Raw genomic sequence first — 25,688 nt, forward strand, 5'->3', positions numbered from 1 at the left:
AAAACTACAACAGTGAAACGTGTACAGGTAGGAGAGTTAGAGTACGCTGACAAGCAAGAAGAATATTTGATGAATATTTCTGGTAAGTGGCCGCTTCTTACTGCGTTTGTTTTGTGTGTGCGCTTTTTCCTTCATCGCTTTGTCTTTCTTTCTTGCAGACGACAAGACTGCACTCCAGGATGAAATTGACGTTTTAATAGAAGAAAGCAACAGGAATTTGTTTGCGCTTCCTGAGAAGGCGGTTGTGTGTGTGTCGTGTCGTGCGTTCTGTGTTCCATGCCATGTCGTCCATCGATAGGAACCAACTCGATCGCATCAGCGCTCTCTTGGATTACCACAAGACAAGCCTTCTCCTCCCAAAACGGTAAGTTGTCTTGCTATAAGTATTCGTGCCGCGATTCCGCTTAGTAACTTCTTTCTCTGTCTTCATGTGTGCGCCTTATTTGCAGAAGTCACTCAGGCACACAGCGTAGGACGGGAGGAATGGAAGGCGTCGCCCCGGCTCTACTGAAATCTATTGGGACCAAATTAAGTGAATTGAAAGGCAAACGAAACCATGAAAATAAAATTGTCGACTGAATCTTACACTTTGTGTTCCATTCATGCATGGATTATGTAAAGGCACGACAAGGGCGCATGGTCAAGCAGCCCGATTTCAGTTTTCACACTAATCCTGCATGCATCTCTTGCTGGTCTAGTCACATTTTTGTTGTTTTCAAACAGATCCACTCGAGTAAAGGTTTATAGCAAGCGAATGCATGCACCACCACCGATTCAGCATTTCTTCCGAAATTATTCAGGCGCTCTCCGTTTTCATTCAGGGATCATCCTGTATTCTATCAGGCGCATATCCGGGTATGATCAGATATATGGCGAGTTTGTTCCGGTTACATTCAGTTTCGAGTTCAGGACCCATTCAGTCCAGGAATAAATTACCGGAATAGATCCTGATACCCCATTCCTGAATAATTCCTGATCGTCATTCCCGCCCAATTTTGGGTTCAGTCCGGAATCAGGTCTGATCGAAGAAACCTGATTGGTTTCGGATTCAGGAATTTTCGTACGGGATTCCAGAGCGAGTTTAAATTTTCACAAAAGAAGACAGTCTGTGTCCAATTCCCGTGAGTTAGGGGAGCGTTTTCACTGCCGAGCCTTATACTCGATGGCCATGATATTCCTGTTCAGTCCGAACCCAAATTTATTCGGGTAATATTTGACAAAGGCTGACATTTCTGCCTCACGTAAACAGCTTGGAGGTCAAATGTACAAAACCTGTACATTTGACCTCCAAGTGACACAGTTGACAAAGTGTCGTGCCTCCGTTCAGCATACGACTTGCAAGGGATGCTGAACACTATGCTTTCACTCTTTATAATTGTTTTGCCGTGGAACCGACTAAGGGGATTCCTTCGTGGCACGCGCCACCAGAGTATAAAAAGCAGGAAAACCCTACGCATGTATTGCAGCAGGAATGTAAAGATATCACACAAAGTTTTCCAGAACACATCGAAATATATACAAACGGCTCAGAGTCCATTAGCTGCACTAGCATGTGCCATGGTTTCAGATACATGTACACGATCTCATCGGTTGAAGAATGTGGCATCAATATTTACAGCAGAAGTTTATTCAGTCATCTTAGCTTTAAATTTCATATTGGAAACTCACATAAAATCCTCTATAATATGCACAGACTCTCTTTCCACTCTCCAGGCCGTACGAAATGTACGCAAAAAGAAAAGAAAAAAAAACACACCTAGTAGAACGAGCACTAAAACAACAACAACTTTATTTTTGACCTTGGAGAGTGGGGAGTTTCATCGCCACAGGCGATGCTCTGCCCCATTGCTGGTGGGAATGGGGGTAATAAAATAACTAGTCCCTTCACAATAACGATCGAAGGCCGATGGTGTCCAGAAATGTCAAAAGAGCTTTGAGCGCAGAGCGTTTCTGGGCTGGATTGGGCCAGGGACCAAGTAATTTCGATAGGGAGAAAGGGCGAGAGTCCAGCTGACGAAGAGACTCGGAGAGTGTGGTTCGGGATGGTTGGTATTGAGGGCAATGAAGAAGAATATGCTCCAGATCCTCAAGAGCACCACAGTGGCTGCAGGTGGGAGAGTCAACTTGTCTCAAGCAGTAACGCCACTGAGCTGTAAAGGCCACATCGAGGCGCATTCGGTGGATTAATGCAGCATCTTGACGAAAGGTGTTTTGTGGCATGCGGAAAGCGAGCTTTGGATCAACTCTGCTCAACATAGAGGGGGAAGAATGTCGGTTGTCCGTTGGCGGGAAGCCAGGGGTGTCACTAGGCGTCACAGAATTGAACGGCGGTCTCCTCTCAGCAGAACAACACTGGTCCATTTCCGATACGAGAGTGCTGCTTCTAAGGCGCTGTCGGCCTGCTCATTCCCCACGACGCCACAATGGGCTGGAACCCACTGGAGAACTAGCCTGTGGCCTGCTGCGTAGATAGTGTGGTAAGCCATTAACACATCTGTGGCTAGGGGTGCGGATGGGCCGCGTATGCCGGAATTTTCAATTGCTTGACGTGCAGATTTGGAGTCTGTAAAGACTGCCCATTCCCGGGGTGTAAAATCAGCGATGTGTTGTAGAAAGAAAAGGATGCATAGAGTTCCGCAGCTGCGGAGGAGGTTGGATGTGAAAGGCTTCTTCCGTGCACTACGCCTTCGCGCGGATGGTATGACGAATGCTGAGGCGGACTTGCTGTTTCGGGATGCGCCATCGGTATATGCTGCCGTAAACGTAGAAAACTTCAACGAGCACTATATTTGGCTAGCGTGGTGCTAAACCGAGGTTTCCACTTTAAGTTCTGCCGGGTGTCTAGCCACACTGGCATACTGGGCAATGAGCACGTAGATCTGGTTGCTGTTGCTGAAGCCCTTTCTGGTGGCATCACTCCCTTAGAAATGCCCTATCAGGATCTTAAATCAGCTCGAAATAAGGTGGTCAACCTAAATTGGCTAGAATTTTGGGAATAGCAGACTGAAAATAAACTGCAAAGGGCAAAGCCCAATATTCAATGCTGCACCCAGTGCCTAGAGGACCGGCTGCAATGTATGGTACGATCGCGCCTACGAATCGGTCATACTTTTTTAACCCACGGGTTTCTGCTTCGAAGGGAGGAGCCACCTGAATGCACTCATTGTGGTGAACCTCTGTCCATGCTACACATCCTTGTCGTACGAAACTTCCTGAATAACCTGAATCAGACCTGAATCCGGGCACTATCCGGCTGATTCCGGCGGAATCTGGCACTGTCCAGGCACTACCAGGATACCCAGGCGTAGGTCCAGCCGTATTCCGGACGCCGCTTTCCTGAATCCGCCTGCCTGAACCAAACCGGAAGGACGTGCCTGATACTTGGTCGCCAACCGGGGTTCCTTTTACAATCTTTGAAAATATTTCAAGTGTGGCAATAGATATTACGTAACATGATTATAGTGATCCTCGATCACGTTGCCCTCGAAGTCTCGAATTATTAAATTATATGTAGCGTATTTACGACCGTTATCGACAGAATCCCGCAAGACATTTTTTCCCGATTATAGCAGCAGCAGAAACCGAAACACATTCAAGCAATTGTCCGGTGAGCAAATACACGGGATCCCTCAACACAATGCCCCCAGGAATTTTTCAGTAGCCACGTGCTGTGTACTTTATTTCGATATCCCTTGCTGGCCACTCGAACCAGCTATGAGATGAAGTGATGGCCGGACGATCAGGTGAAGTGACCTTGACAGGGCGGGATTAAGTTAGGCTTATGTTTGACTAAAATAATGTCACAGTTGTCTGCGACGTAAAACCACGAATTAGTATTAATTGTTATTGCTGAAATGACTTGCTGGGTAGGGAAAAAGGACACCAGTGAATGCCGGAAATGCACAGTATGATGTGGTTGATAACTAATGCGTAAACAGGTTGACATAAAGCAATAACGCTTAATATATCTTGCTTATTTTTTAACTTTTTTTTGAGGAGGTAACATAACATGATAATACGGATGTGTTGCAAAAGTTTCCGTTCGGCTTCGAAACCACATATACATTGCAGTCCCCCTGGACAAAGGTCTACGAGGAGCTAGACTGGTTTGGACTTGGTTTGGTCAGAGGGAAATTCCAGAGCTCGGTGAGAAGCATACACTGACCCTTCCCCTTCTGCACCACTGCTCCCTTGGGGCTGATAGGGAACATACTTATTGTTGGAATATTGTCAGCGTCAGTAGGTCACCTGACCTCCGTAGTCATTTGAAGTGCTAGGCCCAGACAGGATTCATTCGCCATCGTCGGCATCAAGGCGTCCTCGTGTGAAAGAAAACACTTGTGTGTGTGTGCTCCAGATACGCATACACTGACAAGCAAGTAGTATATTTGATGAATATTTCTGGTAAGTGGCCGCTTCTTATTGCGTGTGTTTTGTGTGTGCGCTACTTCCTCCATCACTTCGTCTTTCTTTCTTGCAGACGACAAGACTGCACTCGAGGATGAAATGAACGTTTAAGAGAACAATGCAACATGAATTTGCTTGCGCTTCCTGAGTTCTAAGGCGGTTTTGTGTGTGTTGTGTCGTGCGTTCTGTGTTCGTGCCATGTCGTCAATCGATAGGAGCCAACTCGATCGTATCAGCGCTCTCTTGGATTACCATAATACAAGCCCTCTCCTTCCAAAACGATAAGTTGTCCTGCTATAATGCTTTGTGCCGCGATTCTGCTTAGGGACTTCTTTCTCTGTCTTCATGTGTGTGCCTCATTTGCAGGAGTCACTCAGGCACACAGCGTTGGACAGGAGGAATGGAAGGCTTCACCCCAGGCTCTACTGAAATCTATTGGGATAAAATTAAGTGAATTCAAAGGCAAACGACACTATGGAAATAAAATTGTCGACTGAATCTTGCACTTTGTGTTCCGTTCATGCATGAACTATCCAAAGGCACGACAAGGGCGCATGATCAAGTAGCCCGATTTCAGGCTTTTCACTAATCCTGCATGGTCTCTTGCTGGTCTGGTTACATTTGTGTTGTTTTCAAATAGATCCGCTGCAGTAAAGGTTCATAGCAAATGAATGCATACACCGCCATGCATTCAGCATTTCTTCCGATTTTGTTCAGGCGCTTTCCGTTTTCATTCAGGGATTATCCAGCATTCTATTAGGCGCATATCCGGGTACGATCAGATAAATAGCGAGTTTATTCCAGTTACATTCAGTTTGTAGTTCAGGACCCATTCAGTCCCGGAATAAATTACTGGAATGGATCCTGATACCCCATTCTTGAATAAATCCTGATCGTCATTCCCGCGCTATTTTGGGTTCAGCCCGGAATCAGGCCTGATCGAAGAAACTTGGCTAGTTTCGGATTCAAGAATTTTCGTACGGGCTATCGCGTGTCCATCTCACAACAGACAGCGCGGACATCCTTTCAGCGGGTTTTACAAATACCCTTTACCACTACACCCAGTGCTCTTGTGTGACGAAGCTACCGTGCCTTTTAGTGCAGTATTTAATTTCTTGAAATACATAGGAATTCTTAACGTGTTGTAGTTGTAGAATGATAGTTTTATACATTCATGAGATGTTTTAAATAAGCATGGTTCTTTTAGCTGGTTCATTCTTATCATTGCAATGGCGCATTATGACACAGAAAAATGCGCCAAAAAAACCCCAATCATCATTATTATCAACTTAACCTTTTAGTGCATCGTGTAACCATTCCTTGATAATCATGCGTCCTGCTACTGACTTTGGAGCTAATGCAAATTATAAATCTTTTAGTATTCATGTATCCATAGCTTGATGCTCATGCATCCTACTAGTGACTTTGGTATTGATGCAAATGTATTTAACCGTTTAGTGTTTCATGTTACCATACCTTGGTATTCATGCATCCTACTACTGACTTTGGTACTGATGCAAATGTATTTAACCGTTTAGTGTTTCATGTTACCATACCTTGGTATTCATGCATCCCACTACTGACTTTGGTGCTAATGCAAATGTATTTAACCGTTTAGTATTCCGTGTTGCTATACCTTGGTATTCATGCATACTGATTTTGGCACTAATACAAATGTATGTTTAACCTTTTAGTATTTCATGTAACCATTCCGTTACAATCATGCATCCTAGTACTGACTTCGGCACTAATGCAAATGTATGTTTAACTTTTAAGTATTTCATGCAACCATACCTTGATATTCATGCGTCCTACTACTGACTTTGCCACTAATGCAAATGTATTTAACCTTTTAGTATTTCATGTAACAATTCCAGTTATGCATACTACTATGGACTTTCGTATTAATGCAAATGCATTTCATGTAACCATACCTTGATAATCATGCGTCCTACAACTGACTTTCGCACTAATACAAATGTATTAAACCCTTTTAGTATTTTAATGCAACATACATTGATATTCATGCGTCCTACTACTGACTTTGGCACTAATGTAAATGTATTTAACCGTTTAGTATTTCATGTAACCATGCATTGATATTCATGCATCCTACTACTGACTTCGGTACTAATGCAAATGTATTTAACCGTTTAGTATTTCGTATAACCATACCTTGATATTCATGCATCCTACTACTGACTTTGGCACTAATGCAAATGTATTTAGCCTTTTAGTATTTCATGTAACCATTCCTTTATAATCATGCATCCCAGTACTGACTTTCGCTTTTTTTTTTTGTTGATTGCGTGGTAGCGCCGCGAAGCAACTGTGGCTATGAGCGACGTACAGATGTGGACAGACGAAGAGAGGACAGCAGGAAGGAGTGGGGGACAGGGGGATTAGTATGCGTCCTGGGCCGTCTTCAAGGGGAACTCTGCCGACATTCGTCTGGAAAGTCTTCGGAAAGCCCAGGGAAAACCTCAGACAGCACAGCCGGTGACAGGATTCGAACCCGCCACCTCCCAGTCTACAGCACGACCTTGGTTATCACCAATGAGCGGACGCCTTAGCCCACTCGGCTATGCCGCTGGTTTTTGCATTCATGCAAATGCATTTAACCTTTTAGTCTGTCATGTAACCATACCTTGATAATCATGCGTCCTACTACTGACTTTGCCATTAATACAAATGTATAAAAAGCTTTTAGTACTTCATGTAACCATACCTTGACATTCACGCATCCCAGTACTGACTTTGGTACTAATGCAAATGTATTAAAACGTTTAGTATTTCATGTAACCTTACCTTGATATTCATGCGTCGTACTACCGACTTTGGTACTAATGCAAATGTATTTAGCCTTTTAGTATTTCATGTAACCATTCCTTTATAATCATGCATCCCAGTACTGACTTTCGCTTTTTTTTTTTGTTGATTGCGTGGTAGCGCCGCGAAGCAACTGTGGCTATGAGCGACGTACAGATGTGGACAGACGAAGAGAGGACAGCAGGAAGGAGTGGGGGACAGGGGGATTAGTATGCGTCCTGGGCCGTCTTCAAGGGGAACTCTGCCGACATTCGTCTGGAAAGTCTTCGGAAAGCCCAGGGAAAACCTCAGACAGCACAGCCGGTGACAGGATTCGAACCCGCCACCTCCCAGTCTACAGCACGACCTTGGTTATCACCAATGAGCGGACGCCTTAGCCCACTCGGCTATGCCGCTGGTTTTTGCATTCATGCAAATGCATTTAACCTTTTAGTCTGTCATGTAACCATACCTTGATAATCATGCGTCCTACTACTGACTTTGCCATTAATACAAATGTATAAAAAGCTTTTAGTACTTCATGTAACCATACCTTGACATTCACGCATCCCAGTACTGACTTTGGTACTAATGCAAATGTATTAAAACGTTTAGTATTTCATGTAACCTTACCTTGATATTCATGCGTCGTACTACCGACTTTGGTACTAATGCAAATGTATGTTTAACCTTTACATTTTATGTATCTACGATTGATTGGAGGGCTGCAAAAGGAGTGTGGCCATTTTTTTTTTTGATTGCGTGTTAGCGCCGCGAAGCAACTGTGGCTATGAGCGACGTACAGATGTGGACAGACGGAGAGAGGACAGCAGGAAGGAGTGGGGGACAGGGGGATTAGTATGCGTCCTGGGCCGACAGTGTGGCCATTTAAATAACGAGACTGGAGGGGAAGGTCGTGTATAATATTACGTCATCCCAAATTAACAGTTTTCCTCTTCAACACACTCCCCTCCCCTATCTATGCAACGCTGGACACGAATTTCCTACTGTTGGAAGTGGTGCTCCAGACCATCATGTGTCAGCAGCTTCAGTAGTGTTGCCGTTTTGTACTTGAATTCTGGCAGAGTTTGAAAATGGGTACCCTTCAATGCAAACTTCAACTCTGGACGCAGGTAACAGCTACAAGTTACTCAAAGAGGTACAAGCCGCCTTATCCTCTTATTGCACACTGAGGTTCAATTGTTGTGTTGGCGTTCCTCGGGGCTGCGGCTGCTGTGCTTGATGGGTCGGGTCACGCACCCGTGTGGGATTCAGGTGGCGGAATACTACAAGGGTTACCCCAAATGTCCCATAATACCTAAGACCCTAGAGAGTTAGGGGGACCACTAGAAGCACTTTTAATAGGGCCGTGTAACGTATCGTCGAATACAGGAAGTGGCTCACTGTAAATGGCTACTGGAAGTGGCTCACTGTAAAAAACAACGTGTCAATTCGCCACAAGCCAAAACAATGCTGAAACGAAAGCAACTGATGCAGAGGCAGTGCATGGCGGTCACTGGAATAGGATCCATACTAGTTCACGGACTACTGTGAATTGCGGTTTTACGTCCTTCATCGTTCCAACGTGTGTCTACCATATTGCAGATTGATAGGATTACGGTTATTGAGAAGGTTAGGCTTCGTTCGACTTCACTTCGCACGGAAAATGGAGTATAGGGCTCTGACTTTCCGGATGATTAATAAATTTGTGATGTGATGTGATAGAGGAAGAAAAAAAGATTAATACACCTTCCTGATTGCAAGTCCTACCTTGGTTTATAAGTGGGCACACCGTTGTCCTCGGTCGTGGCGCGCTTCAGGCAAATCGTTCGAAAATTTGATAAATCTCCTGCCACTGGAGCGTACTGTTGCAAACTACACTGTATGGATGAAATATATCTAACATCGAGAAGCTTCTGCAACATGCTAACAAAACGTGGTGGTATGGCTTCGTCAGGCATCCCGTGCCTTTTCCCGTGCATTCCAAGACAAAATCGTCTTCAACAAATGAAACAAAACCTAAAGTGATAAATGTGCCGAAGCCTTCCCCAGCCTTCGCCAGTTCAGCGTATTTTAACTTTCCATCCCTCCCTTCCCCAGCTTCGAAGAACAGTGATGGCGATACACGCGAACCTCTCTTGTTTTTGCCGGAAATATTATCTGCTATACAGTCACTTAATACCACTGGGTAATGTGCTATGTTTACGAGCAAATTTGTTCCTGTCTAGTTAAGCTCTCGAACCACGCCTCCTGGAAAGGCAGTGCTTGATTTACTTCATTTATTTGACCCAAGCTGTTTAACAGACTGACTATTTAACAGAAATTAAACATGATAACGTAGCTTATACTTTTATAACAATAAGAGACGGACTGTACCGCACCAAGGGTTTCACATCAGCTGCAAAGTCAGATTTGACGTCCGCATGCAAAACTTTTTCTGGTTGTTCGCGAGCAAAGGAATCGCTGCGCCGCCGGTGTATCCGAATCCAGTTGAGAGTGGAGTAGGCACAACTAAGGTTTCTTGTCTGAATTGGTGACCATTGACCAGTCCTCTGTTTACAGGAACAGCCTCTTGGTGAGCGTCGAAACGTAGCAGGGCATTTGTTTCACGACATCCCCTTGCTGACTCGGATCACACATATTATCGCTCACATCAAACAGACTGGCGGATGAGGCAACAGTGGTGAGCAATTGTGTCAAGGAAGCGTATGTTTCTTTCTCGTTGTCTAGGTAACCTGTACCCTTCGGAAGCTCCTTGAGCAAAGCCGCAAGGTAAGGGCTTCCTTTGCAATCAGTCCACCAGGCCACGTACCCTGAAATGACCGTTAGAATTATATGTGACATTGCATACAAAAAGAAAAAAAGAAGCGGAACTGGATGTCCTATAAGCTTGATTATGTGTTGCAGCTGAGCTCAAGGCAACTGAAGGGGCCGTTCTCGAACACTAAATCTGGCCCCGAGGCGCCTTCATCCGCCATGAGCCTATGGGCTGGTCGCGATTTACAGCGAAAAGGGACAACAACAAGCCTAGATTCCTTGAGTCGTTAGCTTACGCAATATGGACTGGGACATTGGGCCCCAACTTCTGTCAGGCAGCAGACTATGCTTAATGGTTCGCCATGAAGAATTTTGCGTTTTCGTGTACATTTGCCACGCTGAGCACTTCTCGGAATGGCCCGGGGGGCTTACCAAAACAGAAAAGGTTCTTCCTATGGCACCGTCTATTCTACCAGTGCTTCTTTGTCCCTCCACGCCAATACCTTCTTGTCTAACGGATCCAAGAGCTGCATGAGTTTAAATCCTTCTCGAATTGATGTAGCAGGCTGTATTTATAAGACATAATGCCATAGTTGACCATTCTTTAGCTTGTTCATTCACTAGCGAAACAGTGAACCGCGTTTCCAATGTGTTGGATTCTAGTTACCGGCCTCGACTACCGGCGTTATTACCTCGTTACCGTCGAGGTGGACTTTGTTCACGTCCTCATCCCTCTACGATCCACAAGCTTAAGGAGATGTTGTCTTCTTCCCCGTCACACCAGCTCGCTTGCCTTCTTGTGTTATGCCCATCAGTATTTTCCTGTTTCGCCCACTGTTCCGGCCCGACCGCGTCTGGCGTTCGTCGAGGGGAATACCGAGCTCCTGTCAGCGATACGCGACGCCGCTGAGACGCACCGAAAGGTAACTACATGCAGCATTTCCAAAAAGGCGAGAGGCCGGTGTCCGAAGCAACTGTTTCTGTAGTCTCTCAAGAAAAGGAACTCAAACAATTTTATCGCGAGAGAAAAAGTGATAGGCACAAGCGCTTTTAACCGATAACATATTACAAGGTAATGCAATGTAATGCAGATATTTCAGCAATGCGTACACATGGAGCCATTGGGTGTGAATGCCGTTCAGCTATGTAATTTCACAAGGTGCCCAAACACACGAAGGGAATGCATCATTCCAGTTAACGTGATCATCCTCATCTATAAGGCTGTAATTGCAAAGGCTTGGTATTTTTAGTTTCACTTTGCCATCTCGCTGCCGAGCAGTGGCAAATAGTCCTCGATGTTTGTCACACGTTTCTCTGGCAGAAAGGGAAACTGCGCGCGCGCGAAGCACTTGGCCTTCACACTTTGTTGCCAGCTTTGCATAATCCCTTGAGCCCTTATCAGAGCACTAGGAAAGCTGCGACATGGCGGACAGGAATTTGGAATTGAAACCAAGCTAACACGCGAATTTTCATGTGAGCAACCTTGTTAACTTCACCAATTAGGTACTTAATTTTTGTTTCCTTCGAGTGCCTTCATTGTGCCCTGCCTGGAGTGGGCAGCGATCATTTTTGCCCCATAAAAGCGGGCGCATGTAAGTTTTGAGTAGCTCGAACGGAGACCCTTCCTGCAGGGAGGTCCGGGACCTTGTATCACCGTCCACACTTCCGCCGGGTTCTTGTCCAGCCAGCTGTAAGCCTTGTATATATTGTACCATATTAAACGCTGCTGAAGTTTGTCATCTACCTCATCAGGCGTCCTTTTTGGAAACCCGTCGCGATCTCAAGCAGCACACCCCGAAAATCGTGTAGAGGGAGAAAGAACTTTTACTTCATCTTTTGCACAATGACTTCCCGTGTTTTGCATGCTAAATTGCGACTGCTGACACAAGGATAACGCTTTGAACATCCGCAACAATCTTCTGATCTTCCGCCGAACGCGATCCTCTCGAACAATTCCGCGAGTTGCCATCTATATCTCTCAAAATGCCTGCATGACATGATGTTAACGTGAGGCTAATCTATGATAGGCCACTTATGCTAGCCACACTTCCGTCGCTTGTCGTCGATTTGCACCAGACAGAACACAACCATCACTGTGGATGAATAAAATGGAAGAAGAGCAAAACGCACCATTCCATATATTCATGTGTGCGGCATTCCCTGGGATGCTCCAGCAGAATATGCGAAGAACGTCATACATTTTGGCTGCCACATAAATACATGTGCTGAACGTTCTACTTATTCTAACTAATTCTTATACCGTTATTCTCGCGCACTGCTAACCGCGGGAAAAACCGCAGCCACAAGAGAATTCGTAGCAGACGACAAGTAGAGACGCATTCCGATTCGCAATTCCGGGGTGGTGCGAATGCTCAATATACCACGTGAGAAAACTTTTCGCAGTTGACCATTTTTGTTTTTTCATTCTCTGTTTCCCTTGCATTTTGTTCCACTAGAATGTTCCGTGGGAATGACGCACGAACCGCGCACTTGACCGCAACTTGCGATATGGCGTGGAGTGCAGGTGTATACAGTCCTATATGACATTCTGAGGAGAGTGGCGGAACAAACAAAAAGTAAAAAACCCGATCCCGTCCTGGGATCAACAGTTAGGTATCCCGACATCCCGAGATTGCAAAAACGGCTCCGGATTCCGTACCCTACCTATGAGGAAGCGAAACTGTAGTAGCTGGTTCTGTCATCTAACGAAGGATGTACAAAAGTGAAAAAGTTCATTTCCGCTTTGCCGTTACTAGTGTTCACAACGTACTCGGATTGCCAAAGCAGTGGGTCTATACGCAATAGAACTGGAGCACCTCTCTCACTGTTTTTCGTGTTCTTTGAATGATTCGATTTGACACGTGTTACTTTCTACGAGTCTACCTTCTTTTCTTTCCTTTTTTTTCGGGGAGGGCTGCCGGTCCTTTCACCACGTGCAAATCTGGGGATCCTTTGAAATCTGTTGGAACATTTGTTTGCAGACTGATATGGTATGCACAAACAGTACACATACAGGGTGATTCCTCTTTGATTTAGACGCGCTACTTTTTTTTCGAGCACGACTAGTGTATTTGTATTCCCATATGAGGGGCTTACAATATAAGCACCAAAAAGCTTCCGGATGAACGCTAATTTGCAACACCGCCCCGACCAAGACGAACTCAAAAAACAAAAGTGGGTAAATTTTGATTTTGTGGGTACATCTTTCATCATTAAATTTTGAACGTTTTTCTCACTTTGTATGAGAATCAAAAATAACAAAGACGGTTAAGAGCATCAGCTATTTACTATATACATTAAAAACAAGACTTTCGTGCAGTAGGCTGCACTTCTTCAGGTTTGAGGACCTGTTACAAGTGGTGAAGCATATATCAAAAAACCAAGTCACATGGTACAAGAGAAAAGGGTAAGGGTGAAGGGAACTACAAACGCGATACAAATATCAACAAAATGAAAATGAAAAACAAAACAAAACGCAATCAGTAGGAGGTGGCTCGACAAGGTCAGACAGACATACATACATACGAGTCGGAGTTGTACGTGGAGGAAACCAGTGAACAGCACATGAATAGGCACAGCAGCCAGTTGGCACAAAAGGCTTTAGAATGCGTACGGGGAATTAGGGCTCAAGGGCGAAGGATTGAGGACACACAGCACCTTGATGGCTAAGAGCTTCCAGACTCTGGGAAAGTAACGCGGGGTTGGTGTCTTACTGATTGTGTATCATCGTGTATGATGTGAAAAATGGCAGACAAGTTATAATACAATAAATAGACTCATAGTGTAAAGGACTGTAATGGACCGCCGTACACGTTGATGCCGTGCGGCTGTAACGTTGCAAATTTCGAAATGAAAAAGGATTCTCGATTTTTGCGTTTGATGTCATTAGCGTACCCGGATTCTAAAATGGTGATAAGTATATGCGTATGCAGATCATGTCCCGGAAGATTAAAATGTAGCGATACAGGTGACTGGCGTTTATTAACAATATCTGATTTATGGCCATAAAATCTTTCACGGATGGTGTTACGTGTTTCGCCTATGTATTGTTTATTGCACAATTTGCATGTAATGAGATAGCAAACATTGAATGAGTTACAGTGAAGGGACTGCCGAATAGAGAAAACGAAACCATTAACAGTGCTACAGGTGGAGGTACATGTTGCAATAAATGAGCAAGTTTGGCAGCGGTTGCTGTTGCAAGGAGCGCAACCGGGACTCTGTTGATTATTGCGAGAGGAAGTGAGTAAGTCGCGTATGTTACGTGATCTCCGAAATGTAATAGTCGGAGCATTAGGGAAAATGTCTTTGAGATATTCATCGGCGTGGAGTATGTTTAAATGGCGTTTGAACACAGATCCTACATTACGGAGTGTGCGGTTGTAAGGTGTAATGAAAGTACATTTATTATGACTTGATGCCTTATTGGATTCACGAGAAAGCAACCTTTCCCTGTCTAGGGAGGTGGCTCTGGCTAGGGCATTGTTGATGAGATCGTCGGGATATCTACGCTCCTTGAAGTCATTGCACATGTCCTTTGCATGCTTCAAAAAATCTTGTGTATTGGAACATATGCGTTTTAAACGTGTGAGTTGTCCAAATGGAATGTTTCGCTTTTGGATATTAGGGTGATGGCTGTTGAAATGAAGGTACTGCCGTTTGTCAGTCGGCTTCTTATAGAGATCTGTGACGAGTTTACCCGACTCGAGAGAAACAGTGACGTCTAGAAAGTTGATTGAAGTACGAGAGTAGTTGCACGTGAATTTGATGGAATTGTGTCGTGAGTTAAAATGATCAAAAAATGAGAGTAGAGAGGTTTCGTCAGCTGTCCAGATGGCAAAAATATCATCAATGTATCGCAGGAATACTAATGGTGTCACTGGAAAAGACTCTAAGGCTCTTTGTTCAAAAAGGCCCATGAAGAGGTTTGCGTAATTGGGTGAAACACGGGAACCCATCGCTGCGCCCTGAACTTGGACATAATGTTTGTCGTTAAAAACAATTCAATTCCCAATTCAAAGTCCCCTTCTTTCCTGAAGGCTCGAAAATTGTTAGATAAGAAAGCAAGGTTTGTTTCCCACTCGTATTTTTTATACCGATTGCATTAGACAACACGTTGTTCCTAAAGGTTTGCTGCTGAGTGCATGTTCCTCATTTAAATTTCAATCTCCCCGTAATTCCAAAAGTTGGTCCAATATCTTGACCCATGCTTCCATAAGCCTCATCAGAATCTCACAGAATGAAGCCTCACATGTCATTAAGGACACAGACAATCAACTTCGACAACTTAGCCGTGTACTATCGCCGGATGAGCTGGATGAGCTGCGCTCTTTTTGTGTCCGTAAACTTTCCGTCCTGCAACGCACTAAGTCCAAGAAGGCGAAACGCGACGGCATTCAACTCACTCCGATTGAGGATCTTGATATTTGCGATGCTTTGACACCTCATACATATCCCAGTTCAGCCACAAACAACGTGGTATTCAATCTCGCTAACGTACCATTAAACAAAGCAGAAGTAAATGTGTTATCCAAAGGTCTCACCTTTGTGCCCACCCCTCCCAGCACTGACAATTTCGAAATCCTAAATGACCTTCTGAGCTTAGGTCGTAGAATGCACCTGCAGACGTTTTTCCACGGCAGTGAACATAGAGATAACACCATTTAAGAAACCCTCAAGCTGGACACCAGACCCGTCGAAAACAAGCCCCATGATTGACAATTACATTAGAGCGGTTTATAACGATATTAAATGCCTAACTGTCATTGATATCAACGCTAATAATTTTAACTTATCTAAAGCAGAAAGGACGGCCTTAATGAATCTTAAGAGACGTAAAGATATCATTATTAGACCTGCTGACAAAGGTGGCGGAATAGTCGTTATGAATGCATCGGCCTACATAGATGAGGCAAACAAACACCTTGATGATGAGACTTTTTACAGACCTCTTGATGGCGACCCGACGTCATTATTCTGCCAAATAATCAACAAGAAGATCTTAGAACTTACCAAAGACAACTCTCTCCCGCGCAATATAGCAGACTTTATTAAGCCAAAGAACACCACGCCTGGCTCTTTTTATCTCCTTATTAAGATGCACAAAATTAACCACCCTGGCAGGCCTATAATTTCGGGTGTTAATACACCGACTGAGAAAATATCCCTCGTCTTAGATCACTGCATCAAGCATATTCCTCCACAACTTCCCTCTTATGTAAAGGACACTAACGACTTCCTTGCCCAAATAAATTCCATTAATAACAGTTCTCCTAACCTCAACAACGCTATACTGGTAACTATGGATGTGACGTCATTATATACAAATATTCCCCATGATGAAGGTGTCAACGCTGTAGAGCTTTTTCTTTCCTCCTTTCCGTCTGATCTTCTTCAAACTAAAACCATTATCTGTCTTCTTGAGTTAGTCTTGCAGTACAACAACTTTCAGGGCGCAGCGATGGGTTCCCGTGTTTCACCCAATTACGCAAACCTCTTCATGGGCCTGTTTGAACAAAGAGCCTTAGAGTCTTTTCCAGTGACACCATTAGTATTCCTGCGATACATTGATGATATTTTTGCCATCTGGACAGCAGCTCTCTACTCTCATTTTTTGATCATTTTAACTCACGACACAATTCCATCAAATTCACGTGCAACTACTCTCGTACTTCAATCAACTTTCTAGACGTCACTGTTTCTCTCGAGTCGGGTAAACTCGTCACAGAGCTCTATAAGAAGCCGACTGACAAACGGCAGTACCTTCATTTCAACAGCCATCACCCTAATATCCAAAAGCGAAACATTCCATTTGGACAACTCACACGTTTAAAACGCATATGTTCCAATACACAAGATTTTTTTGAAGCATGTAAAGGACATGTGCAATGACTTCAAGGAGCGTAGATATCCCGACGATCTCATCAACAATGCCCTAGCCAGAGCCACCGCCCTAGACAGGGAAAGGTTGCTTTCTCGTGAATCCAATAAGGCATCAAGTCATAATAAATGTACTTTCATTACACCTTACAACCGCACACTCCGTAATGTAGGATCTGTGTTCAAACGCCATTTAAACATACTCCACGCCGATGAATATCTCAAAGACATTTTCCCTAATGCTCCAACTATTACATTTCGGAGATCACGTAACATACGCGACTTACTCACTTCCTCTCGCAATAATCAACAGAGTCCCGGTTGCGCTCCTTGCAACAGCAACCGCTGCCAAACTTGCTCATTTATTGCAACATGTACCTCCACCTGTAGCGCTGTTAATGGTTTCGTTTTCTCTATTCGGCAGTCCCTTCACTGTAACTCATTCAATGTTTGCTATCTCATTACATGCAAATTGTGCAATAAACAATACATAGGCGAAACACGTAACACCATCCGTGAAAGATTTTATGGCCATAAATCAGATATTGTTAATAAACGCCAGTCACCTGTATCGCTACATTTTAATCTTCCGGGACATGATCTGCATACGCATATACTTATCACCATTTTAGAATCCGGGTACGCTAATGACATCAAACGCAAAAATCGAGAATCCTTTTTCATTTCGAAATTTGCAACGTTACAGCCGCACGGCATCAACGTGTACGGCGGTCCATTACAGTCCTTTACACTATGAGTCTATTTATTGTATTATAACTTGTCTGCCATTTTTCACATCATACACGATGATACACAATCAGTAAGACACCAACCCCGCGTTACTTTCCCAGAGTCTGGAAGCTCTTAGCCATCAAGGTGCTGTGTGTCCTCAATCCTTCGCCCTTGAGCCCTAATTCCCCGTACGCATTCTAAAGCCTTTTGTGCCAACTGGCTGCTGTGCCTATTCATGTGCTGTTCACTGGTTTCCTCCACGTACAACTCCGACTCGTCTGTATGCATGTCTGTCTGACCTTGTCGAGCCACCTCCTACTGATTGCGTTTTGTTTTGTTTTTCATTTTCATTTTTGTTGATATTTGTATTGTGTTTGTAGTTCCCTTCACCCTTACCCTTTTCTCTTGTACCATGTGACTTGGTTTTTTGATATATGCTTCACCACTTGTAACAGGTCCTCAAACCTGAAGAAGTGCAGCCTACTGCACGAAAGTCTTGTTTTTAATGTATATAGTAAACAGCTGATGCTCTTAACCGTCTTTGTTATTTTTGATCCTGCATCGCCGGAAACTTGCACATTGTTTTTCTTCACGTTCTACTTTGTATGAGAAGTTTGAGAGCACATCCAAGCTTCATATCACAATAAATGTCTATTTTCGTTAGTTAATGAAACTAATTAGGGCTTCCATCCGAAACGTAAATTTGGGACTCGTGTTTTATACCCCTCAGACGGGAATGCAAATACATTAATTACATTAACCGCGAGCGGTGAAAACAAGTGCGTCTTTTTCTTTTTTTTTTATCGTATCGCTTGAAAGGAATCACGCTGTACATAAACATGCAAAGGAACCATAGGTATAGCCATAACCATTGGTATAGTTGCGAAAAAATCCCGATCCCGTCCCGAGATCCCGGGATCCACATTTCGAAATCCCGAAATCCCGGGATTATAAAAACGGCTCGGGATTCGGAACCTTAGTCCCGACTCCTGAAAAAACGTCTGCATCAGTGATTCGTGCAGTCCCCTCGAAACCCCCCCAAATGTTTGGCAACACCCCCCTATTTTCCCCTGTGTACTCCTGTTACAATGTAACTGCTCCCTCAATTTTTTTACCTAATATATATAAACTAAATATAACTAAACTGGATAAACTAAACTGGATAAACTACTGGTATGTATGTATGTTCTGCACATGCAGTATCCACAATCCATGCTCTGCATATCTTAGTATCATGCACACCATGGTATCTCGCCTTGGATACTGCTGATCGAAATGAAGGGGTCAAGCATTATCTTCTTGATTCCACTTTCTGCTATTTCTTTTTGCGATTTCCTACTGTACGAACATTGAAAGCTGATATTTTCAAACGTGTCCATCTCGTAATTTACTTTTTCAGGTCCTAATTAAATAAAAATTATTGCATAGCTTTTAGTAATTTAGCAGACGATGTCATGTTTATTCCATAGGATATGTCAAAATTCAGACGTCTGGCAACAATGATCGCCGAACGGGCCGAGCCCCCATTAAGTCTGTAGTGCTACTGAAAACTAACGAGACCAGGCAACAGCATGGCAGTGGAATTGCCAGGTCAGAGCGAGAGCTCGGGCTGACCGAGGCAAGGCTATTTATTATTCGCGCCTTGATGTGATAGCGCTGGCAATGCCACCACAGGGCCTCCACCCTAGCCAAGCGCTGGAAGCTGGCGAATAGAAACGAGCTTGGGAGCCCAAGTGACTTGTCGGGGCGGTCTGAGTCGGGGAGACGGTGGGGGAAGAGCAGCCGGAGTAGTGAGCGGACAGCTTGCCGTGGGGGGTGAGTCGTGGAGTAGCTCCACGAAGAAGGACGGCGGCAACGGTGGTACAGCGTCGACGTATGCCGGCTTAAGCCGTTCTAAGGCAACAGTGTCCTCGCGGCCGTTCAGCTGAATGGTGTAAAAGTTGGGTGAACGGCGCAGCACGAGGTGAGGGCCTTTGTAGGGCGGTTGCAGGGGCTTCGTACAGCGTCACAGCGCACAAAGACGTGTGTGCAGGAGGCAAGGTCGGGCTGCTGGAAGGCCGAGGGCACACGCGAGGGCCGAGAATTTGCTGGACGAAGGGCGGCCATAGTACGGCGGAGCCGCGAAACGTAGTCAGCTGGTGAGAGAGCAGTGCTGCCTGGCAACGGGTAAATGAGATCTCCGGGGAGGCGTAGGGACATGCCGTATACCATCTCGGCGACGGCGCAGCTCATGTCAGCTTTGAAGGTGGAACGGATCCCCAGGAGCGCGAGCGGTATGACTTCTGGCCAGCGTGCTTCAGGAGCAGCCCGGAGGGCAACCTTGAGCTGTCGGTGGAAGCGCTCAACGAGGCCGTTTGACGCCGGGTGGTAGGCAGTCGTTCGAATCCGCTTGCAGCCCAGTGTGTTGAAGAGTCTAGAGAAGAGGGCGGACTCGAACTGGGGACCTCGGTCTGACGTGATGATAAAGGGTACACCGAAGCGCGGCACCCAGGTGTTCAAGAGGGCGGCTGCAACTGTGGATGCAGTGGCGTCGGGTACCGGTACAGCCTCAGGCCAACGGGTGAAGTGGTCAATGATGGTGAAGATGTAACGATAGCCGGATGATATTGGGAGTGGTCCCACCAAGTCGATGTGGATATGAGCGAAGCGGCTGTCTGGCGCGGGGAACTGAGAAGGATGAAGGCGGGTGTGCCTGTGAACCTTGGTCCGCTGACACGGAATGCAGGCTTGAACCCAGCGCCTGATGTCCTTGTTCATGAAGGGCCAGACGTAGCGCCGAGATATGAGTTGAGTTGCGCGTATGCCAGGATGGGATTGTAGAGGACGATAGTCTTCCTCCACATGAGTACCGACCGGCGATGATGGTATACCACGGAGAGGCGATGACGGTGGCCTATCTCCATGGCCGCGCCGGTGGAACTGAGGCCGGTGCTCAGGCGCGTGGCCATCTTCGTCGTTGTCCACGGCCCGCTACAGTGCTCCCCCCCTCAGACGCGGAGCGGCGATAAGAAAGATCCAAGAATCACGTCTATACCGGAGGGAGAGAGCCAGAGTGACCGTGGATGACGCGCACTGCTGGACATGTCCTCGGGCGGCACAGCACACGTTGCAGGCAGAGGTCGATGAGTGGGGCGGGAGCGGCCGAGATGAGGTTTGCCAGAGATGAACGTTGACGTCGTCGAAGGCGTGGTCTGGCGTTGGAGTCGTGGCCTGGGGCGCCGCAACCGGCACGGGAGCGAGAGCTCGTAGGGTCCCAGGAAGTGAGGCGGCGTAGCCGTGAGGATTGCCGAGACGCCGGCTGATGCGTGCCGTGGCGTCGGCTGCCGCGACTGCCGAAACCGGCAGGCGAGCACGTTGCTCAGGTGTCGCGGCCGGCAGCGAGTGAGAGTTGAGATGCAGAAATGAAGAAGAGGGTGGTGAGTGTGCCGGGGGCCGTGGATAGCGGTCCCTGGAAGCCTTGAATCGATGGTCGGTGGGCGGATGCGATGATCAGTGAGCTGTCGGGTCGTTGCGGGTCTGTCGGTCGGTCGGTACGGGTCGGTCGGGTCGTTGCGAGTCGGGCGGTCGGTCTGTGCGGGTCGGTCGGATCGGTAGCGTGGACAGAAGCGGGACGGGAGCGGTCGGCGTGTTGATCGGCGAGCAGCGGTCGTGATGTCGTCATGATGAGGAATGGCGGTGGCTTCCAGGGAGAGCGTGCCGTGGTGTTGTCAGAAATTTGGGATGGTCAAGGGCCTAATTGCTCCGAACTTGATCTTCATCGTCCGGGTCACCAAATGTAGAGGAGGTGGAGTTCCTCTACATGAGCCCCGACCGACGGTGATGGTATACCACGGAGAGGCGATGACGGTGGCCTATCTCCATGGCCGCGCCGGTGGAACTGAGGCCGGTGCTCAGGCGCGTGGCCATCTTCGTCGTTGTCCACGGCCCGCTACAGGATAATGAATGATAGCTCGAGAAGACTTCTCGTTGAAGTGCCGTCGGAACAAATGGGCGGGGTCGACCTTGTGACGTGTCGCACGCGACCGGATGTGTAGCGCCTAGCAGGTCGACATCCTCTATGTTTTGTCATGAAAAATGTTTTCTTTCTGATGAAAACGAGAAAAAATAATAATTTCATGGTCCCTTTAATATTAGCGTTCTTCTTGTGACATTCGCCCGTGGTACCTGTAGCCTCCACTAGGAGACATCTTTCAGTTAGCATAGGCATATTTCTATGACTGTCGGCGAGTACTTTAGCGTGCCAGGGGACGCCGTTGCTACTAGTGAACAGCCAGGAGAGTAACAAAATTGGCGCCACCCCCACTGCAGCCGTATCCGGCTCAGATACAAATCCCAAGGTTGTTTGGAGTCATTGCAAGAGTGGGTGGTTACTGTGCCTACGGCCAGTATTTGTAAAGGTTTTATGTTGACCCTGTTTCGACTTGCAAGAGAACAAGGAGCAGTCAAAAACAGGGACAACGACACAAGAAGACACACAAACATCTGAGTCATGTACCATCTGAGTCATGTACCAACTGAGTCGTGTACCAATGAGTTCTCTGAGTCATGTACCAACAAGCCCATCAAGCTACTCTAGAAATGGACAAGCGGGGTTAAGCGCGGGTCCGGGTCACCACTGTAGCGCTACTGAACACCAACAAGACCGGGCAACAACATGGCGGTGGAATTGCCAGGTCAGAGCGAGAGCTCGGGTTGCCCGAGGCAAGGCTATTTATTATTCGCGCGTTGATGTGATGGCGCTGGCAATGCCGCCACAAGTCTACCCCTATCCGACTGCTGCGGGATCATACTAAAGTGTGATCATACTATAGTGCGTTTGCGTACCTTGTGGGAGTTCAATAGCGGAACTACAGTCACAATCAATGGCATCATGCGTACGCATTGCTGCAGTACTGCTCGTTATAATTCATTGTCGCTCACAAATACCTCTCTGAGACTTTTTCGCTTGTAGTAAAAGTGTTCTTCAGGTCTCAAGGAGATTGTCTCCTTGAGAGAGTACGTAAATGATCACTTGAGGTCCACCCGCCGTTGCGCAAACGTTGAATGCGGTTAGCTTTGGACGTTTCCCAACACTGCCTGATGCCACTGAAAAAGGCGCATCCGGAATCGAAGGGCATCAAGAGCACGTCTGGATCGAAGCGGTACAGACTGGTCTGCTATGATTAGTGTTCCACTGCCTATCCTAAAGCAAACAAGAAACATTGCGAGGATTTTCATTGCTACCTCGAAGGGGCACTGAGGTGACCCTCAATCCTACGGTGTATTCTCCAACGAATCAAATGAGCTCCTGCGAAAGAACGACGGGCGCAAGCGAACTGCGGCACGCGCGCGAAGCCTCTTTTCTACACACCTTTGTAATATACTCCGCATACTCCGCCCTTGGAAAGAGCATATCAGAGGATAAGGGAACGTCGTGACGTAGCGTGGTCCCCTGGCATGTGACTCGTGACGTAGACTGGGTGAAAGCAGCGCGTGAACTGAGAGTAAAGCAACAAAGAAAAGGCACGGGGACTTTTCGAGGTCAGGCGACGATCGTGTGAGTCGTCCGCGGTTCCTTTCTCAGACTGTTTTTGCAAACTTAATTGCGCATCGACAACACACGGAACGGCGAAATTATTTTGCGTGGTGAGCCCTATGACTGACATCTTGACGAATGAGACAGGGTTTCGAGCCACGTTAAATCACACCTCATTGCCCCTTTAAAAGTACAGGGGGAAGCTGGAGCACGCAATAAAGACGCCAAGGTGGATTCACAGTTGCTTCTCTTTCACATGAAAATATCTCCAACGTGCCGATAAGTCAACAAAACGTTTTTACAGTAGATTGTCCGGATCCTTGTGGGGGGGGGGGGGGGGCGACAACGTGGGCAAAGCACGCAGCAAAGTCCACACATTTCCGTCGGATCGCCGTTTGTAGCGGTGTCTGAAGCGGTATCTATGCGTTAAACTCACCAGGAGGAGTTCCAAAGCTCAAGAAGAAGTCCGCGGGCAGGACAATCTTGTAGTCCCAAGTGGCGTAGCATCCTTCCTCGTCATCAGAGTCATCAGAGTCATCATCTCCCTAACAACAATATCAGCTCTGTTTTGATGATGGCGATGATGATCATGATTAAGGTGTTTCATCACTACAGGCAACGCTCTGTACGTTTCCTTACCGCTTTTTTCTTTTCCGGTTCGATTTCGTCGTTCTGGCATGCCTGCGTTAGAAAAAGACACGCTGTCACTCTCTAGTGTGCGGGGGCTGCAAGCTAGTTGCTGTTGAAATGTTTTTTGGAAGGGGGGATGTGGAACTCTTGTTCTCAAAGGACTGATAACTGTCGCGAACGAAGGTGTCTGGCGTGAAACGTGCCGAAGTTCTAGGCAAGGGCATACAGAGGGCGGGGCCAAAATGGTAAAAACGAGGCTCGTGGCCTAGCTTGAGAGAGAGGCTCCTGTTTCCCCGGACCAGGAGGAACTTGCTGGGGGGGACTGTTGGTATCGCTTGTGTTTTTTCTTGCATTCGCTAGTATGTAATAAATCGTTGCCTTTGTATTACGTGTTGTTCGTGTAGTACTTCCTTTCGCCGGTAAACGGACGGCGGGTTCTGGTTGTGGGTTTCGCCTGCCTAGAAGAGGCAGTAAGGTTCCCACAGCTGGCGCCCAACGTGGGGCCCGGGTCCGTTGGCGAGAGGAGGGTACGGTCTGTAACGTTTTAGGCTCGCTCTTCTTGGGGGAAAGCCTTGGCTTGTGCCGTCTGAAGGTATGAAATAAATCATTTGCTTGTTGTTGGAACTTGTGTCTGCGTTCCTTGCGCGGGTTGGATGAACGGGCGTGGTCCCGGTGGTTGGTTAACCGGAAGGTTTTCCACAAATTGCACTCGAAAATTTGTGCTGCCAAATTCGCTGTTCAAATATAGGGTAATCATAATAGGCGTGTCCAGATTATCGGTTTGATTTTCACGCATAGGTACAGGGGTTGCCTCCCGCAAGCTGGTCCTGTTTCATGATGGTCGATGTATTCTCGGAGACACAGAGGTACACTAAACAGCTCGCCTCACATTTTTCCGTTTATTTATGCGCATATATAGGCTGCTGTCGGAGTTGTGCGTGTGGATTGCAACAGGAAATGATCATATGGAATCAACACAACTAGAGTAAAGCTCTGAAGTGCGGCACGGAAACACCACCATAAAGGATCACGCTAAAGGACACACTAATTCATCGGGCACACATAATCATTCTGGGAAGTCGTGCTTACGGCGTCCAATGCAAGTGTATCTACTCGGAAATATAGTGGCAGCAAAAGGTATATTACTGCGACACCCGTCCAAGCCATTTGTACGTGTTGTTGGGGTACCTCCTATGAAGAGAGAAGTGTCGCAGTTTACACAGTCAGGGGCGGATATGTCAGACGCATCGCTCAGAACAGAATGAAATATTCTGAGTAAAAAACTGTACGAAGTTCGTCTTTCATGACCTGGTTGACAAGTTTCTCAAATATATCACCCTGACCCCACCCGCGGCGCCTGACGCAGGCATACCATGACTTCCCGCCGACGCACTGCATGTACACCCGCAATTACACGCCCTCATCCATTTCCTTGGACATGTGCAGAATAGGGCAGCACGTTTCATCTGAAGTACAACCGCACTGCACGGACGACGCCTAGCTTTCGCATACCACTATTCTCACTCCGTCGCATAATAACACGTATCTGATCTTATACAAAAACATACCACAATATACCTTCGCTAAAGTGATACCTCCTCCTCCTTCCTAGGTACGTAGATTTCTCCTCGGATTGATGATTACCAGAAAGTAGGTATTCATCGCTGTGTAACACAAACATACTGTGTGTAATTTGTCCCAAAAACATCACATAAGTGGAATCGCCTTCCCAACTCATACTAGATCCCTAAATAGCATTGCACTGTTTAAAAATCAGGAACAATATGGCAGGTACGACGCACTTCCAGGGATAGCGATTTTGGCATCAAATATCTTTCCAACGTTTCCAAGTTTGATTTTTTTTTCATCGTTTACAGAGCGCGCTTTAGCTCCGGCGTGCGTTTTGTTATTTTGCAGCTAAAAGTACGCAAAGCTGCTGACGACGACGACAATTGCTAAT

At 46.4% G+C, this 25,688-nt stretch overlaps 1 protein-coding gene across 1 annotated transcript in view; it reads right to left on the reverse strand.

The window, feature by feature from the left end:
• Positions 1–9,480: 9,480 nt before the first annotated feature.
• Positions 9,481–25,688, reverse strand: part of LOC135385234 (caspase-3-like) — a 70,869-nt gene continuing 54,661 nt past the window's right edge. Inside the window, exons 5-7 of the mRNA XM_064614427.1 lie at positions 23,738–23,779; positions 23,535–23,643; positions 9,481–10,028 (exon numbers count right to left, since the gene is read on the reverse strand). Coding sequence (XP_064470497.1) covers positions 9,772–10,028; positions 23,535–23,643; positions 23,738–23,779 — 408 coding nt within the window. The 3' untranslated portion in view covers positions 9,481–9,771. The remainder of the gene's footprint in view (positions 10,029–23,534; positions 23,644–23,737; positions 23,780–25,688) is intronic.

This window comes from Ornithodoros turicata, chromosome 2, assembly GCF_037126465.1.
Source record: "Ornithodoros turicata isolate Travis chromosome 2, ASM3712646v1, whole genome shotgun sequence".
In the NCBI taxonomy this organism is placed as follows: domain Eukaryota; kingdom Metazoa; phylum Arthropoda; class Arachnida; order Ixodida; family Argasidae; genus Ornithodoros; species Ornithodoros turicata.